Source organism: Artemia franciscana, unplaced genomic scaffold (genome assembly GCF_032884065.1).
Source record: "Artemia franciscana unplaced genomic scaffold, ASM3288406v1 PGA_scaffold_62, whole genome shotgun sequence".
NCBI classification, from domain to species: Eukaryota; Metazoa; Arthropoda; class Branchiopoda; order Anostraca; family Artemiidae; genus Artemia; species Artemia franciscana.
The window spans coordinates 1,077-18,951 of NW_027062701.1; the positions used below are offsets into that span (position 1 = coordinate 1,077).

At 33.6% G+C, this 17,875-nt stretch overlaps 1 protein-coding gene across 1 annotated transcript in view; it reads left to right on the forward strand.

Annotated features, from left to right (window-relative positions):
* Nucleotides 1-8,163: 8,163 nt before the first annotated feature.
* LOC136042086 (uncharacterized) overlaps nt 8,164-17,875 on the forward strand; it is a gene marked incomplete at its 5' end in the record, with an annotated part of 43,307 nt that continues 33,595 nt past the window's right edge. The window contains 1 exon segment of the mRNA XM_065726986.1: nt 8,164-8,248. Within this exon segment, the coding sequence (XP_065583058.1) occupies nt 8,164-8,248 (85 nt within the window).

Here is a 17,875-nt window from a genome sequence, read left to right on the forward strand (position 1 = left end):
TTTCATAAAAAAAAAAATACAAATGATGATCAGAATCTACGGCGGCATTGCAATTGAATATTCCCTCTTTTCCACGGAACCAGCATTGTTCACATAGTTTTACAACTACATCCCTCTCAAGAATAGGCTGGGTAGAAAAAGAAGCTTTTCTGGTGTTACGAGATGATTTGGTGTCTCAGTTCCTTTATAAGCTCCTTCTTCCGTCCCTATCCTTGGAAGGGAAATCTTGCTTGTGTTGCATCATTTTAGGGTCAGGACAGACCTTTCACGAGTTTACCTAATCAGAACTATAACCGTAAACGGCAGGTTTCCAATTAAACCTTAAAACGGCAAGTATTGCTGAAGAAAAAAAAATATTGTGTACAACAATAGATATAACTACAAGAAAAAGTCACTGAGAATTAGTTTGACCTCCCAGTAGTCCGATAAGACGTAATCGGCTAGATTATTAAACTTTTTTTGTAACTTCCGAACACTTTGGAGTGTTTGCAGTGGCGTTAATTGCGGGGGAGGGGTAGGGGGTATTCACCTATATATTTCTTATGTTCCCCCTAGATTTTGGAAATGTTTTTCTTTTATATTTTCATTGAAAAGGTGCCTATCTTCAGTATTTTTGCTGAAAAAAAATGGTCCTCTAGATTTTGAAAAATACACCACCCTCCCCTAATTTTCATGAATTGAGCGTAACTGTGTTTTTGCATGCATCAGACATACAAACAGGAAATGATTGTGTAGAGGGAGTTGTGGGATTCACAAAACAGATTTATTATACAGAATATGTTGGAAAATCGCCAAAATCTGGACATATCAGGGGGCTTCGGCCCAAAAGTGGAATAATTACAAAAAATATTCTTATATCTAATTATTTGAAAATCATATATAACTATTAAACTTGTGTTGCATCATTTTAGGGTCAGGACAGACCTTTCACGAGTTTACCTAACCAGAACTGTAACTATAAACGGCAGGTTTCCAATTAAACCTTAAAACGTCAAGTGTTGCTGAAGAAAAAAAATATTGTGTACAACAATAGATATCACTACAAGAAAAAGTCACTGAGAATTAGTTTGACCTCCCAGTAGTCCGATAAGACATAATCGGCTAGATTATTAAACTTTTTTTTTTGTAACTTCCGAACACTTTGGAGTGTTTGCAGTGGTGTTAATTGCGGGGGAGGGGTTGGGGGTATTCACCTCTATATTTCTTATGCTCCCCCTAGATTTTGGAAATGTTTTTCTTTTATATTTTCATTGAAAAGGTGCCTATCTTCAGTATTTTTTACTAAAAAAAAAATGGTCCTCTAGATTTTGAAAAATACACCACCCTCCCCTAATTTTCATGAATTGAGCGTAACTGTGTTTTTGCATGCATCAGACATACAAACAGGAAATGATTGTGTAGAGGGAGTTGTGGGATTCACAAAACAGATTTATTATACAGAATATGTTGGAAAATCGCCAAAATCTGGACATATTAGGGGGCTTCGGCCCAAAAGTGGAATAATTACAAAAAATATTCTTATATCTAATTATTTGAAAATCATATATAACTATTAAACCATTCAACAGTGTTACATGCAGAAACAAGGGAAACACACTGGAACGCATTCGCATATTCTATTAAAACAAAAGATTTCACTTTTGGCTCTATTTAAGTAACTTTTATGGGAGAAATTCTTTGTTTGACTGTACACTATTAGTTGATTATTCAAGAAATTCAAACTTTTTATAATCAACCAACACCTAGTTGGTGGGGGCGCTTCGCGCCCCCAAGCCCCCCCGTGCGCGTAAGTCGTTACGCGCCATATTAGTTACGCGCCATTGTAGTTGTGGCCCTGTGTCCCACCTGTGAATGGAGATATATATATATATATATATATATATATATATATATATATATATATATATATATATATATATATATATATATATGTTTTTTCAAAAGTTTTAGTTTTCGGGGGTAAGAGCTACGTATGTTGAAAAAATGAAGATATTAGACTATTTTATGATTGCAAATGGTAAAGAATGTGATTAAAGGCTCTTTTCCTATGTCAAAAATTTTAGTTTTCGAGGGTAATAGTTACGTATGTTGAAAAAATAAAGATATTAGACTATTTTATGGTTGCACATGGTAAAGAATGTGATTAAAGGCTCTTTTCCTATTTCAAAAGTTTTAGTTTTCGAGGGTAATAGCTACGTAGGTTAGAAAAATGAAGATATTAGACTATTTTATGATTGCAAATGGTAAAGAATGTGATTAAAGGCTCTTTTCCTATTTCAAAAGTTTTAGTTTTCGAGGGTAATAGCTAATTATGTTGAAAAAATGAAGATATTAGACTATTTTATGATTGCACATGGTAAAAAATGTGATTAAAGGCTCTTTTCCTATGTCAAAAGTTTTAGTTTTCGAGGGTAATAGCTACGTATGTTGAAAACATGAAGATAATAGACTATTTTATGATTGCAAATGGTAAAGAATGTGACTAAAGGCTCTTTTCCTATGTCAAAAGTTTTAGTTTTCGAGTACAACATTCTTCGCTGTCCCATTGTCTGTGCATATAAATAGATTGTCAGGTTTACCGACTCTTGAACATGCAACATATAATTGTCCATGGGAAAAACAATCCGTATTCAGATCTATACCTCATGATTCTAATGATTGCCCTTGAGCTTTGTTGATGGTGATTGCTAATCGAACATCCCTGTGTCCCCGTCGTCATTTATATATCCCCCTGTGCCCCCCGGCGTCCCCGTTGTAGTTGTGTCCCTGTGTCCCGGTCGTCATTTATATTCCCTGTGTCCCGGTCGTCATTTGTGTCCCGGTGTCCCAGTCTGTAATTTCTCTTTGAGTGTCCCGGTCGTCAATTTATTCCCTGTGTCCCGGTGTCCCGGTCTGTATATAAATTCGTTTTTAAATTGTTATATGATGAAATAAATTTTTAGTTTTTTTCCTTTTTTTCTTTTTAGTTTTTTTTTTGGTTTTTACCTTTTTAGTTTTTTTTGTAGTTTTTACCTTTTTTAGTTTTTTTTATTTTTATTTATATTTTTTTAGTTTTCTTTTTCTCCTTTATTTTTCAGTTTTTCCTTTTTTAAGTGTTTTTTCTTTTTAGTTTTTAGTTTTTTTAGTTTTTTACCTTTTTTTTATTTTTTTTAAGTTTTTTTTTGGTTTTTTAGCTTCTTTAGTTTTTTTATAAGCTTTTAGTTTTTTTTGTAGTTTTTACCTTTTTTTAAGCCAAGGTTCGAACCTGGAACCTCTTGAAACTAGAACGTGGAATATAACGCCTTACCAACTCAGCTACATCGGCTTGAATACATTCGTTTTTGAATTGGTATATGATGAAATATTTCAGACGTTACGCGGACAAACACGACGTCACTTGACAGACAGACAGGCAACTTATTTTTATATATATTCCCTGTGTCCCGGTCGTCATTTGTGTCCCGGTGTCCCGGTCTGTATATACATTCGTTTTTGAATTGGTATATGATGAAATAAATTTTTAGTTTTTTTCCTTTTTTTCTTTTTAGTTTTTTTTCAGTTTTTTTCCTTTTTTTAGTTTTTTTTCTTTTTAGTTTTTTTAGTTTTTTACCTTTTCTTTTTAGGTTTTTAGTTTTTTAGTTTTTTAGTTCTTTAGCTTTTTTAGTTTTTTTGTTAGTTTAGTTTTTTGTAGTTTTTACCTTTTTTTAAGCCAAGGTTCGAACCTGGAACCTCTTGAACCTAGAACCTGGAACATAACGCCTTACCAACTCAGCTACATCGGCTTGAATACATTCGTTTTTGAATTGGTATATGATGAAATAATTCAGACGTCATATGCGGACAAACACGACGTCACTCGACAGACAGTCAGACAGACAGACAACTTATTTATATATATATACTAGCTGTTGGGGTGGCGCTTCGCGCCACCCCAACACCTAGTTGGTGGGGCGCTTCGCGCCCCCCCCAAGCCCCCCCGCGCGCGTAAGTCATTACGCGCCATATTAGTTACGCGCCATTGTAGTTGTGTCCCTGTGTCCCACCTGTGAATAGAGATAGATATAAATATATGTTTTTAACTACGTAAAACATGCGAATATACAACATTCTTTGCTGTCCCATTGTCTGTGCATATAAATAGATTGTCAGGTTTACTGACTCTTGAACATGCAACATATAATTGTCCATGGGAAAAACAATCCGTATTCAGATCTACACCTCATTATTCTAATGATGTGTCCCTGTGTCCCGGTCGTCATTTATATTCCCTGTGTCCCGGTCGTCATTTGTGTCCCGGTGTCCCAGTTTGTAATTTCTCTTTGAGTGTCCCGGTCGTCATTTATATTCCCTGTGTCCCGGTGTCCCGGTCTGTAATTTCTATTCGAACAATCCCTGTGTCCCGGTCGTCATTTATATATCCCGCCTGTGCCCCCAGCGTCCCCGTTGTAGTTGTGTCCCTGTGTCCCGGTTGTCATTTATATTCCCTGTGTCCCGGTCGTGATTTGTGTCCGGGTGTCCCAGTCTGTAATTTCTCTTTGAGGTTCCCGGTCGTCACTTATATTCCCTCTGTCTCGGTCGTCATTTGTGTCCCGGTCTGTAATTTCTCTTTGAGTGTTTTTTCTTTTTAGTTTTTTTTTAGTTTTTTACCTTTTTTCTTTTTTCAGTTTTCTTTTTCTTCTTTATTTTTCAGCGTCACTATGAAGTACATATCGACGAACCTTTGTTTTTTTAACTTAAATCTGGTAGGCATTGATGACCTTATCCAAGTCAAAATCATCATCGCTATCATTTTCAGTTTTGATATGTTTTGACTCTCGCTGTCCAGGTGGATTTTCATCTAACTGCGCGGTTTTGCGTTCTTTAGCCGCAAGCCTGTTTTCTTGCTGTTCTTGTGATTCCTCGGAACGCTTTCTTTTCTTACTTTCTCTATCAGCAGCAAGTTTTTTGGCATAAACTCTTTGAGCAGTTCCTCGGCTGTTGCCATTGTAGGTTCTTCAGTCATTTTACAATTAAACATTTTTCCGTGAACAAATGTCTTAAATACCGTTAATGACGTCACCGTCAAAGCAAAAATGACGACAACTAATTTCATGACGTCAGTCAACACAGAAACATGACGTCACCTGATCAACAGACAGACAGACAACTTATTTTTATATATATAGACTAGCTGTTGGGGTGGCGCTTTGCGCCACCCCAACACCTAGTTGGTGGGGGCGCTTCGCGCCCCCCCAAGCCCCCCCGCGCGCGTAAGTCTTTACGCGCCATATTAGTTACGCGCCATTGTAGTTGTGTCCCTATGTCCCACCTGTGAATATAGATATATATATATATATATATATATATATATATATATATGTTTTTAACTACGTAAAACTTGCGAATATACAACATTCTTTGCTGTCCCATTGTCTGTGCATATAAATAGATTGTTTACCGACTCTTGAAAATGCAACATATAATGGTCCATGGGAAAACAATCCGTATTCAGATCTATACCTCATGATTCTAATGATTGCCCTTGAGCTTTGTTGATGGTGATTGCTAATCTACCATTCCCTGTGTCGCCATCGTCATTTATATATCCCCTTGTGCCCCCCGGCATCCCCTTTGTAGTTTTGTCCCTGTGTCCCGGTCGTCATTTGTGTCCCGGTGTCCCAGTCTGTGATTTCTCTTTGAGTGTCCCGGGCGTCATTTATATTCCATGTGTCCCGGTGTCTCGGTCGTCATTTATATCCCCCTGTGCCCACCGGCGTCCCCGTTGTAGTTGTGTCCCTGTGTCCCGGTCGTCATTTATATTCCCTGTGTCCCGGTCGTCATTTGTATCCCGGTGTCCCGGTCTGTATATACATTCGTTTTTTAGTTTTGTTTTTCTCCTTTATTTTTTTCCTTTTTTATTTTTTTCTTTTTTAGTTTATTTAGATTTTTAGATTTTTTAGTTTTTTTATTAGTTTTTATTTTTTTTTTCTTTTTAGTTTTTTTGTAGTTTTTACCTTTTTTTTAGTTTTTTTAGTTTTTTTTACTTATATCCTGGTCGTCATTTATACTCCCTGTGTCCCGGTCGTCATTTGTGTCCCGGTGCTTTGTTGATTGCTAATCGAACATTCCTTTTGTCCCGGTCGCTTTCTCTTTGAGTGTCGTCATTCATATTCCCTATGTGCCGGTGTCCCGGTCGTCATTTGTGTCCCGATGTCCCGGTCTGTAATTTCGTCAGTTGAAAACTTATGATGAAATAAATTTTTAATTTTTTCCCTTTTTTTGTTTTTAGTTTTTTTTTATTGGTTTTTACCTTTTTTTAGGTTTTTTAGTTTTTAGTTTTTCTTTTTAGTTTTTTTTGAAGTTTTTATCTTTTTAGTTTTTTTATTTTTATTTATATTTTTTTAGTTTTCTTTTTCTCCTTTATTTTTCAGTTTTTTCCTTTTTTTAGTTTTTTTCTTTTTTAGTTCTTTTAGTTTTTACCTTTTTTAGTTTTTTTTTAGTTTTTTTAGTTTTTTAGCTTTTTTTATTTTTTTTTTATTAGTTTTTAGTTTATTTTATGGTTTTTTCCTTTTTTTAGTTTTTTATCTTTTTTTAGTTTTTTTTTAGTTTTTAAGCTTTTTTCGATTTTTTTATTTTGTTTTCTTTTTTTTTTTGTAGTTTTTACCTTCTTTAGATTTTTGCTTCTTTTATTTTTTTAGCTTTTTTAGTTTTTTTTCGTTTTTTCTTTTTAGTTTTTTTGTAGTTTTTATCTTTTTTATTTTTTTGTATTTTTATTCATATTTTTTTAGTTTTCTTTTTCTCTTTTATTTTTCAGTCTTTTCCTTTTTTTAGTTTTTTTCTTTTTTAGTTTTTAGTTTTTTTTTAGTTTTTTACCTTTTTTTAGTTTTTTTAGTTTTTTAGATTTTTTAGTTTTTTTATTAGTTTTTAGTTTTTTTTGTAGTTTTTGCCTTTTTTTAGTTTTTTCAGTTTTTTTTTTAGTTTTTAGTTTTTTACCTTTTTTTAGTTTTTTAGCTTTTTTAGTTTTTTTTTTCTTTTTAGTTTTTTTTTGTAGTTTTTACCTTTTTTAGTTTTTTTTCTTATTTTGTATTAGTGTGAAATAATTCAGACGTCATATGCGGACAAACATGACGTCACCTGATCCACAGATCCACAGATCCACACACAGACAACTTATTTTTATATATATAGATATATAGAAGAGGCAAATTATTAAACATGCCAGATATATTCAATTATAGTTAGAGCCTTTACAAATAATATGGTTGTTATTCGTTGCTGACTGCCACCTTTGCTTGTGCTATGCTCCGCTGATTTTATTGTTGAGGACTCATCTTGTATTTACTGAACGATGGGTGATCAAACCCATCAATCTTTTTCAATTAAATGAGCATAATTCTGTCATATATTAATGTTTCTACACAGATCTGGCCATCATGAACAATCTTCCTTCGGAGAAGGCTGAGTTTTGGGAGGGATTTCCGGGTACCCTACATTTTTGCTTGTCAGGACAGAAATTTTGAACTTGGTAAAAAAAAAAAACAGACAAAAATTGAACAAGGAACGCTAGTGCTAGTGGTAGTACCTCTCTACCTTCTTCAGTTTCTTCTTCATGGTAGGCCATACCAAGATAAATGAAAATCTGCAACTTTATTTTTTTACATCCTATGACTGCTGTCGCAAGAATAAAAAAGAAGGAAAAAAAGGATTGAATTTCTGGGTTACATTAGGCAAGGATGTGTTTATAAGTTTTACATGATTTTCTTAAACTTAAATATTGCCATTTTTGGCGAACAGTTAGACTTTATGTCTACAAGCTAAAACTTATTTCCAAAGGCAAGCTACCTTGATCGAGATGAAAAGAGTCATTTAACCATGGAAACCATGCTTTTTTAGATCTGAATAATCCGGTGGTTAGACCTTTCAAATGGTAAAAGTTTCTAAGGAATGATACCACTCTACCAAACAATTTGCCAACTCTGCTAAATATTTCATTTGTTTGTCACACATTTCAGGCGTGATCATTTGTGAGAGATAAAATTAACTTTGTTCCAAAACAGCTGACCATTTGTCATTATGTTTTGATGGCAGAACAGTGCTAACACCTTTTTAACACTCACTGCACTACCTAACTATCCTAACTCACTATCCTAAGAATCGATAGCAACAAGTATCTGAATACATGTATTTTTTCTTTTTTTTTTACAGGTATGGTTGAAAATCAGGTTGACAACATTCCTATCCAAACGGACATCATAAAAAAAGAAATTTTTGAACAGATTGATTTGAACTTGTAAGTATAATTTTTCTAATCAAAGGGGCTGTAAAATTTTTTTAAAGATTAAGTGAATTAGGAGTGTATTATAAGCTGTTATTTCTAAATGTTAACTTTAAAGGGGTAAATTTTAACCTTGCGTTAACATTTTACTTGTTTAGTTGTTTCAAGATAATTAAAGGAAGAGGCTTCTTAAAAAAAAAAGATGAAAAACAGTCGACTGCCTTCTACGAAAGCTCCTTAATTTTTTATGTCATATCTGGGTGGGGAGGTGGAAGGGATAAAATTGGGCAGAACGCGTGTTTCTGTTGCAAAATTTATCGAACCCGCGTAAAAAGATAACATGCAAACAAATATGTGAGTTACAAAAAAACAGCTTAGATCGGGGTTTCCAAGTTTTTACTGCTTTCCCAGAATTTCTCCGACTGCATCGATTTATACCAAGTGGTTCCAAACTGATTGCGGACCATGCCCCAGCTAGGCACGCTGCCCCAGCATATATATATTATATCATGACAAGAGAAATCTTTTCATGATATAATATTATATGTATATACAATTTATATATATATTATATATATATATATATATATACATATATATATGTATATATATATATATATATATATATATATATATATATATATATATATATATATATATATATATATATATATATATATATATATATATATATATATATATAATTTTTTCTACTACAAGTAAGGAACAAAATTAAAACTAACAAAAACTATTCCGCTTATGAGGGGAGCTGCCCTTTCTTCAACCCTTGCTGTTTACACTATAGTTTTGAAGTTTTTATAAAATACACTTATCCAAAGTCAGTGGTCCTTGTGTTTCAGGAATCGTTCATAAAAAACTGGGACAAAAAGTCAAATTTAGCGTGAAGAGGAAGTAATGAGGTAGTGGTAGTCACCCTAATATACGGATTAGTTTCTATTAGTTTTAAGTTTTAATGTTGCGCCTTGTTTTACGTCGAAAATAACTTCCTTCAAATTTTGCTAGGAAATTCCCCATCTCCATACAAAACTTCCAGTGGAAAACTCCCCCCGTAAAACTTTACTCTCCATAGAAGATTCTCCCCGTGCCCACAATAGGAGTCCGGAGCAAAAATCCTCTCCCTCCTGAGCAATTCCCGTATATTTCCCAGTAATTTACACTATTTGTGAGTAATGGGCAAAATACACCACGTACAGCCGTTTCCCGAGGGCAGCGGGCGTTATGTCATCCCCAGAGACATATTCATTAGACCTTTAAACTATACTGAACGAAAAAGATACATCAAAATTTTGATCGGACGTCTTTTAGAAAGACGTTAGTTGTTAGTCTTCCTCCAATCCTTTTTGTCACTCAAAAAGCACATTAGAACTTTTAATTCCTGATCGAATGAGCCCTCTCTTGGTGTTCTGGGACCATTGATTCAACGCACCCACCTCTGGGAAAAAGAACGATAAAAAGGATAAACAAAAACGCATCCGTCATCTTTCTTCCGACAAAAAATACACCATTCCACTTTTTTGTAGACAGGTACTTGAAACATCTACAGAAGCGTTATCTGATATGCTGAATTTAATCGGGTGATTTTCATTAAGATCGCTAATCGATTCTTTATATGACAGCAAAATACAAACAATTTGATTTCTGACCGAAGAGTTAAAGGGATAGGAGGGACAGAAAGCGGGTTTTTGTTGGAAAATTTGTTAAATGCCCTAAAAACAGGAACAGAACGCAGAAAAGTATTTGAGTTATGGAAAAAAAAAATCTAGGTCGTAGAGTCAATTTTAATGGACAGTTGTCCGAATCAGGCACGTACACTGACAGTTGAACATGGTTTACCTTGGACCCTGGTTTCCTGGTTTTTACTGATTTCCTGTGATTTCCTATAAATTCCAACTAAAGAATTTTTCGTGTAAGAGAGGAGCCGCCCCTTCTTCAACGCTCGATCTTTACGCTAAACTCTTGAAGCTCTTTAAAAATACTTCTCAACCAAATTCAACTGTCCTTGTGTTCCAGAAGTCGTTCTTAGAGATTTGGGCAGAAAGTCAAACTTAAGCGTAAAGAGCAAGTGACGAGGAAAGGGCAGGCCCTCTCGTATTCGAATGATTTTTGTTAGTTTAAAGTTTTAACGTTGCTTTTTCTTTTTAGTTGAAAAACTTTTTTTTATGGTTTTTCAAAGCATGCCAGGAACCTCTCCCCCCTCCTTGTAAAATTCCTCTTAAAAACTTTACTCCCCTCGGAAGCTCTACTGCCCACAGAAGATTCTCCCAATAGACAATCCCCCCACAGATAATCCCCCCCGCAATATTCTCATATATTTCCCAATAACTAACACTATTTGTAAACAATGGATTAATTGCATAACTTACAGTCCATTCCCTAGGGACAGTGGGAGGGTCATGTCATCCCCAGAGACATAGTTATTGCGCTCTTAAGCTAAGCTGAACAAAATGCTATATCAAAATTCTGATCAGAGGTCTTTGGGAAAAGGGGATGTGGGAGGGGGCCTAATTGCCCTCCAATCTTTTTGGTCACGTAAAAAAAGGGACTAGAACTTTTAATTTTCGTTCGAATAGGCCCTCTCCCGATCTTCTAGTACCATTAATTTGATACGAACATTCCTGGGAAAAAGCAAACAAGCAAATAATTACGAATCTGTGATCTTTCTTCCGGAAAAGAAATACAGAAGTCCATATTTTTGTAGTTAGGTACTTGAAGTTGAAACCTCTACAGTAGGGTTTTCTGATTGGTTGATTTTCATTATGATTGCTTGATTTTTTGGGGATGTTTCCGCCTTTTTTGAAAATTAAGCAGATTTTTCTAGGTTCCTTTGATTTAATTGGTAACGGCAAACTTTAGGGATTTTATATATTGGGAATTAATATAGTATGTACTGGGCCATAGGTTGCAACACTACACCCAATGAATTATCCAAACAGTGTAAAGTACTCGCTTTGAAGTAATGACGATATCCTTAGCCTTTTATTCTTTTTCAATGTGGATCTCAGCTTGGATTCTATCAAACAATTCGAGGTAACGAACTAAGGAGCGACCCGGCTCAATAGTAAACGAAACTCTAAAAAACGGAGTCATGTTTGTCAACTGATGAAATTACAGACCGGGACACCGGGACACAAATGAAGACCGGGACACAGGGAATATAAATGACGACCGGGACACTCAAAGAGAAATTACAGACTGGGATACCGGGACACAGGGAATATAAATGACGACCGGGACACAGGGACACAACTACAACGGGGACGCCGGGGGGCAAAGGGGGATATATAAATGACGACGGGGACACAGGGAATGTTCGATTAGCAATCACCATCAACAAAGCTCAAGGGTAATCATTAGAATAATGAGGTATAGATCTGAATACGCCTTGTTTTTCCCGTGGACAATTATATGTTGCATGTTCAAGAGTCGGTAAACCTGACAATCTATTTATATGCACAGGCGATGGGACAGCCAAGAATGTTGTATATTCGCAAGTTTTACGTAGTTAAAAACATATATATATATATATATATATATATATATATATATATATATATATATATATATATATATATATATACTAGCTGTTGGGGTGGCGCTTCGCGCCACCCCAACACCTAGTTGGTGGGGGCGCTTCGCGCCCCCCCCAAGCCCCCCCGCGCGCGTAAGTCGTTACGCGCCATAATAGTTACGCGCCATTGTAGTTGTGTCCCTATGTCCCACCTGTGAATATAGATATATATATATATATATATGGTTTTAACTACGTAAAACTTGCGAATATACAACATTCTTTGCTGTCCCATTGTCTTTGCATATAAATAGATTGTCAGGTTATCCCCCTGTTTCCCCCGGTGTCCCCGTTGTAGTTGTGTCCCTGTGTCCCGGTCGTCATTTATATTCCCTGTGTCCCGGGTCCCGGTCATCAATTGTATCCCGGTGTCCCGGTCTGTATATACATTCGTTTTTTAGTTTTGTTTTTCTCCTTTATTTTTTTCCTTTTTTTTTCTTTTTTAGCTTATTTAGATTTTTAGATTTTTTAGTTTTTTTTATTAGTTTTTAGTTTTTATTTCTTTTTAGTTTTTTTGTCCCGGTCGTCATTTATATCCCCCTGTTTCCCCCGGTGTCCCCGTTGTAGTTGTGTCCCTGTGTCCCGGTCGTTATTTATATTCCCTGTGTCCCGGTCGTCATTTGTATCCCGGTGTACCGGTCTGTATATACATTCGTTTTTTAGTTTTGTTTTTCTCCTTTATTTTTTTCCTTTTTTTTTCTTTTTTAGTTTATTTAGATTTTTAGATTTTTTAGTTTTTTTATTAGTTTTTAGTTTTTTTTTCTTTTTAGTTTTTTTGTAGTTTTTACCTTCTTTTTAGTTTTGTTAATTTTTTTTTTTACTTGTGTCCTGGTCGTCATTTATACTCCCTGTGTCCCGGTGCTTTGTTGATTGCTAATCGAACATTCCTTTTGTCCTGGTCGCTTTCTCTTTGAGTGTCGTCATTTATTTTTTTCTTTTTTAGTTCTTTTAGTTTTTACCTTTTTTAGTTTTTTTTTAGTTTTTAGTTTTTTTAGTTTTTTACCTTTTTTTAGTTTTTTTAGTTTTTTAGCTTTTTTATTTTTTTTATTAGTTTTTAGTTTTTTTGTAGTTTTTGCCTTTTTTTTAGTTTTTTGTCCTGGTCGCTTTCTCTTTGAGTGTCGTCATTTATTAGTTTTTTCCTTTTTTTTTTTAGTTTTTTATTGGTTTTTACCTTTATTTTAGCTTATTTTTCAGTTTTTTCCTTTTTTTTAGTTTTTTTTTTATTTTTTATTTTTTTTAGTTTTTTACCTTTTTTTAGTTTTTTTAGTTTTTTTAGTTTTTTAGCTTTTTTACTTTTTTTATTAGTTTTTAGTTTTTTTTTGTAGTTTTTGCCTTTTTTTAGTTTTTTCAGTTTTTTTTTTAGTTTTTTATTGGTTTTTACCTTTATAGTTTTTTTAGTTTTTTAGCTTTTTTATTTTTTTTATTAGTTTTTAGTTTTTTTTGTAGTTTTTGCCTTTTTTTAGTTTTTTCAGTTTTGACGTCACCTAATCCAGTTTTTTCAGGTGACGTCACCTGACACATCCATCCACACATCCATCCATCCATCCATCCACAGACAACTTATTTTTATATATATAGATATATATATATATATATATATATATATATATATATATATATATATATATATATATATATATATATATATATATATATATATATATATATATATATATATATATATATATATATATATATATATTCACAGGTGGGACACAGGGACACAACTACAATGGCGCGTAACTAATATGGCGCGTAACGACTTACGCGCACGGGGGGGCTTGGGGGGGGGGTCATGAAGCGCCCCCATCAACAAAGGTTATATATATCTATATATATAAAAATAAGTTGTCTGTGTGTGGATCTGGTGGATCTGTGGATCAGGTGACGTCATGTTTGTCCGCATATGACGTCTGAATTATTTCACACTAATACAAAAGAAGAAAAAAACTAAAAAAGGTAAAAACTACAAAAAAAACTAAAAAGAAAAAAAAACTAAAAAAGCTAAAAAACTAAAAAAAACTAAAAAAAGGTAAAAATCTAATAACTAAAAAAAAACTGAAAAAAATAAAAAAAGGCAAAAACTACAAAAAAAATAAAAACTAATAAAAAAACTAAAAAAGCTAAAAAACTAAAAAAACTAAAAAAAACTAAAAAAAGGTAAAAAACTAAAAAAAAACTAAAAACTAAAAAAGAAAAAAACTAAAAAAAAGGAAAAAACTGAAAAATAAAAGAGAAAAAGAAAACTAAAAAAATATGAATAAATATATATAAAAATAAGTTGTTTGTGGGTTATGTCTGTCTGTCTGTCTGTCGAGTGACGTCGTGTTTGTCCGCATATGACGTCTGAATTATTTCACACTAATACAAAAGAAGAAAAAAACTAAAAAAGGTAAAAACTACAAAAAACTAAAAAGAAAAAAAAACTAAAAAAGCTAAAAAACTAAAAAAAACTAAAAAAAGGTAAAAAACTAAAAACTAAAAAAACTGAAAAAACTAAAAAAAGGCAAAAACTAAAAAAAAAACTAAAAACTAATAAAAAAACTAAAAAGCTAAAAAACTAAAAAAACTAAAAAAACTAAAAAAAGGTAAAAAACAAAAAAAAACTAAAAACTAAAAAAGAAAAAACTAAAAAAAAGGAAAAAACTGAAAAATAAGAGAAAAAGAAAACTAAAAAAATATTAATAAATATAAAAAATATAAATATAAATATAATATAAATTAGCAATCAACAAAGCACCGAGACACAAATGACGACCGGGACACAGGGAGTATAAATGACGACCAGGACATATGTAAAAAAAACTAAAAAAACTAAAAAAATGGTAAAAACTACAAAAAAACTAAAAACTAATAAAAAAAGTAAAAAATCTAAAAATCTAAATAAACTAAAAAAGAAAAAAAAGAAAAAAGGAAAAAAATAAAGGAGAAAAACAAAACTAAAAAACGAATGTATATACAGACCGGGACACCGGGATACAAATGACGACCGGGACACAGGGAATATAAATGACGACCGGGACACAGGGACACAACTACAATGGGGACGCCGGGGGGCACAGGGGGATATAAATGACGACCGGGACACCGGGACACAAGGAATATAAATGACGCCCGGGACACTCAAAGAGAAATCACAGACTGGAACACCAGGACACAAATGACGACCGGGACACAGGGAATATAAATGACGACCGGGACACAGGGACATAACTACAAAGGGGACGCCGGGGTGCACAGGGGGATATATAAATGACGATGGCGACTCAGGGAATGGTCGATTAGCAATCACCATCAACAAAGCTCAAGGGCAATCATTAGAATCATGAGGTATAGATCTGAATACGGATTGTTTTCCCATGGACCATTATATGTTGCATGTTCAAGAGTCGGTAAACCTGAAAATCTATTTATATGCACAGACAATGGGACAGCAAAGAATGTTGTATATTCGCAAGTTTTACGTAGTTAAAAACATATATATATATATATATATATATATATATATATATATATATATATATATATATATATATATATATATATATATATATATATATATATATATATATATATATATATATATATATATATATATATATATATATATATATATATATATATATATATATATATATATATTCACAGGTGGGACATAGGGACACAACTACAATGGCGCGTAACGACTTACGCGCGCGGGGGGGCTTGGGGGGGGGCGCGAAGCGCCCCCACCAACTAGGTGTTGGGGTGGCGCGAAGCGCCACCTCAACAGCTAGTATATATATATATATATATATATATATATATATATATATATATATATATATATATATATATATATATATATACCACCTATCCCATCTTCTTTGTGTTACTAAACGATAGAGATATGTGACTATGAATGTGTTTTAAACATACAGTCATAATTTATATTATACCTAATTAATGGCACAGCCTTGTAAAATTACAGCATAATATATGTTTAGCGTGATAATGCAGATATTCACGCAATATCAAAGGATAATACTTTTATATTACAAATCCCTCATAGACAATACTAAATGTGGTGCAAATTTTATCTTTGGCTGGCGTGCAAAGTGAGCGAAGGGTATATTACTTTTGTCAAAATTAAGATAAATAAACGGTAATATATTCAGTTAATTAAAGGCTAGATGAACAATTTATAATGAACATGGTTTACAGGCCCTAATGAAAAATTTGAGGCGTAAATTGGTTTTTGCAAAACCAAATTATAAATAATTTCTTCTATCCAAGGTGTTTATTTTGCATGATGAAATGCTCCAAAATTTCTTTTATTCGTCAAGGTAAGTAGTTGGATTTACTTTTGATTTATGGTTATTTGCAGGACTAAATTAAAGGCTGCTCTGGATGCCCTTCAAAACTGGTATTTTAGGCTATCGATGTGAAATAAGCCCTTAATTTATATATTAATCATATATTAATTTATATATATCCCCAAACAAAACCCGTTACAATCGCAACGGTCTGTGCATGATTTATAGCGCTTATTGCGCCCCTGTGCTTTTGTTTTTATCAGGCATGGCTCATCTGTTTCGTAAGAAAGATCGCCATACTCTATGTGCGGCTTATTTTAGATATTGCAAATTTCTCCTCCGGCTTCCTAGATGGCACCGAAACAATATATTTAAGATTTGTGCGTACGTATGGCAAACAAACCTCTTCAGGATTTGGGAATGCCTTCACCTAACCGTATCGCTGCTGTTTCGACATGTGTAGAATTGGATTGTGAAAAAAGTTACAGTACGAATGATCTATTGTCGTATGTACAAAATAACATTTCCAAGTTAACGTCGGAAGAAAAAGACATTTATGATACGATAGACTCAATTTCAGGACGTATACAACTACCTGCTGATTTCTGTAATTTAGTGACGTCCAAAAATGAATTGATTGAAAAAGTATTTCCGAATATTCTAAAAAATTATAATAATAATAAATGGCTAAGTGAAAGAGCGATTCTCGCACCCAAAAATATAGACGTCCACGAAATCAACAATATTGTTTTGACCAAGATTCGAGACCAGGCAGTCCTTTACAAGTCAGTCGACACAGTTTTGGAACCAAATGAAGCGGTTAATTATCCATCTGAATTTTTAAATTCCATAGATCTTTCAGGGTTTCCACCACACGTGCTACAACTAAAAATAGGCGTACCAATAATACTTTTAAGAAATATCAACCCACCAAAGCTTTGCAATGGCACGCGACTTGCCGTAAAAAAAACAATGGAAAACCTAATAGAGGCCACAATCTTGACAGGGCCTTTTGAGGGCGAGGCTGTTCTTATTCCTCGCATTCCCATGATTCCAACGGATCCGCCTTTTCAATTTAAAAGATTGCAATTCCCAATTCGATTAGCATTTGCAATCACCATTAACAAAGCTCAAGGTCAATCATTAGAAAAATGTGGTATAGATCTTAATACTGATTGTTTTTCCCATGGACAATTGTACGTTGCATGTTCGAGGGTCGGTAAACCTGACAATCTATTTATATGCAGCGACAATTGGACAGCGAAAAATATTGTATATTCGCAAGTTTTACGCAGTTAATTTGTATTGTATCTATCTATCTATCTATCTATATAAAAACGAGTTGTGTATATGCATGTTTGTTTGTAAAAAGAGCGTTTGCATATGACGTCATTATTAGTACATACGGCTTTGTATATGCACAGACAATGGGAAAGCCAAGAATGTTGTATATTCGCAATTTTTACGTAGTTTAACTCCTGCAGACGAAATGAATGCTTGCCTGAAAAATTCTAATTTATGGGCACACGTAAAAATATTAAAATTAACTACAAATATGCGTGTCCGTTTGCAAAACGATGACTCTGGTCAAACATTTTCAGATCAATTGCTGGCAATTGGAAACGGAAAGCTCCCAGTAGTGGGAAAGCCAAAAATGTTGTATATTCGCAGTTTTTACGTAGTTTGAAACACATATATAAATCTATCTATATTCACAGGTGGGACACAGGGACACAACTACAATGGCGCGTAACGACT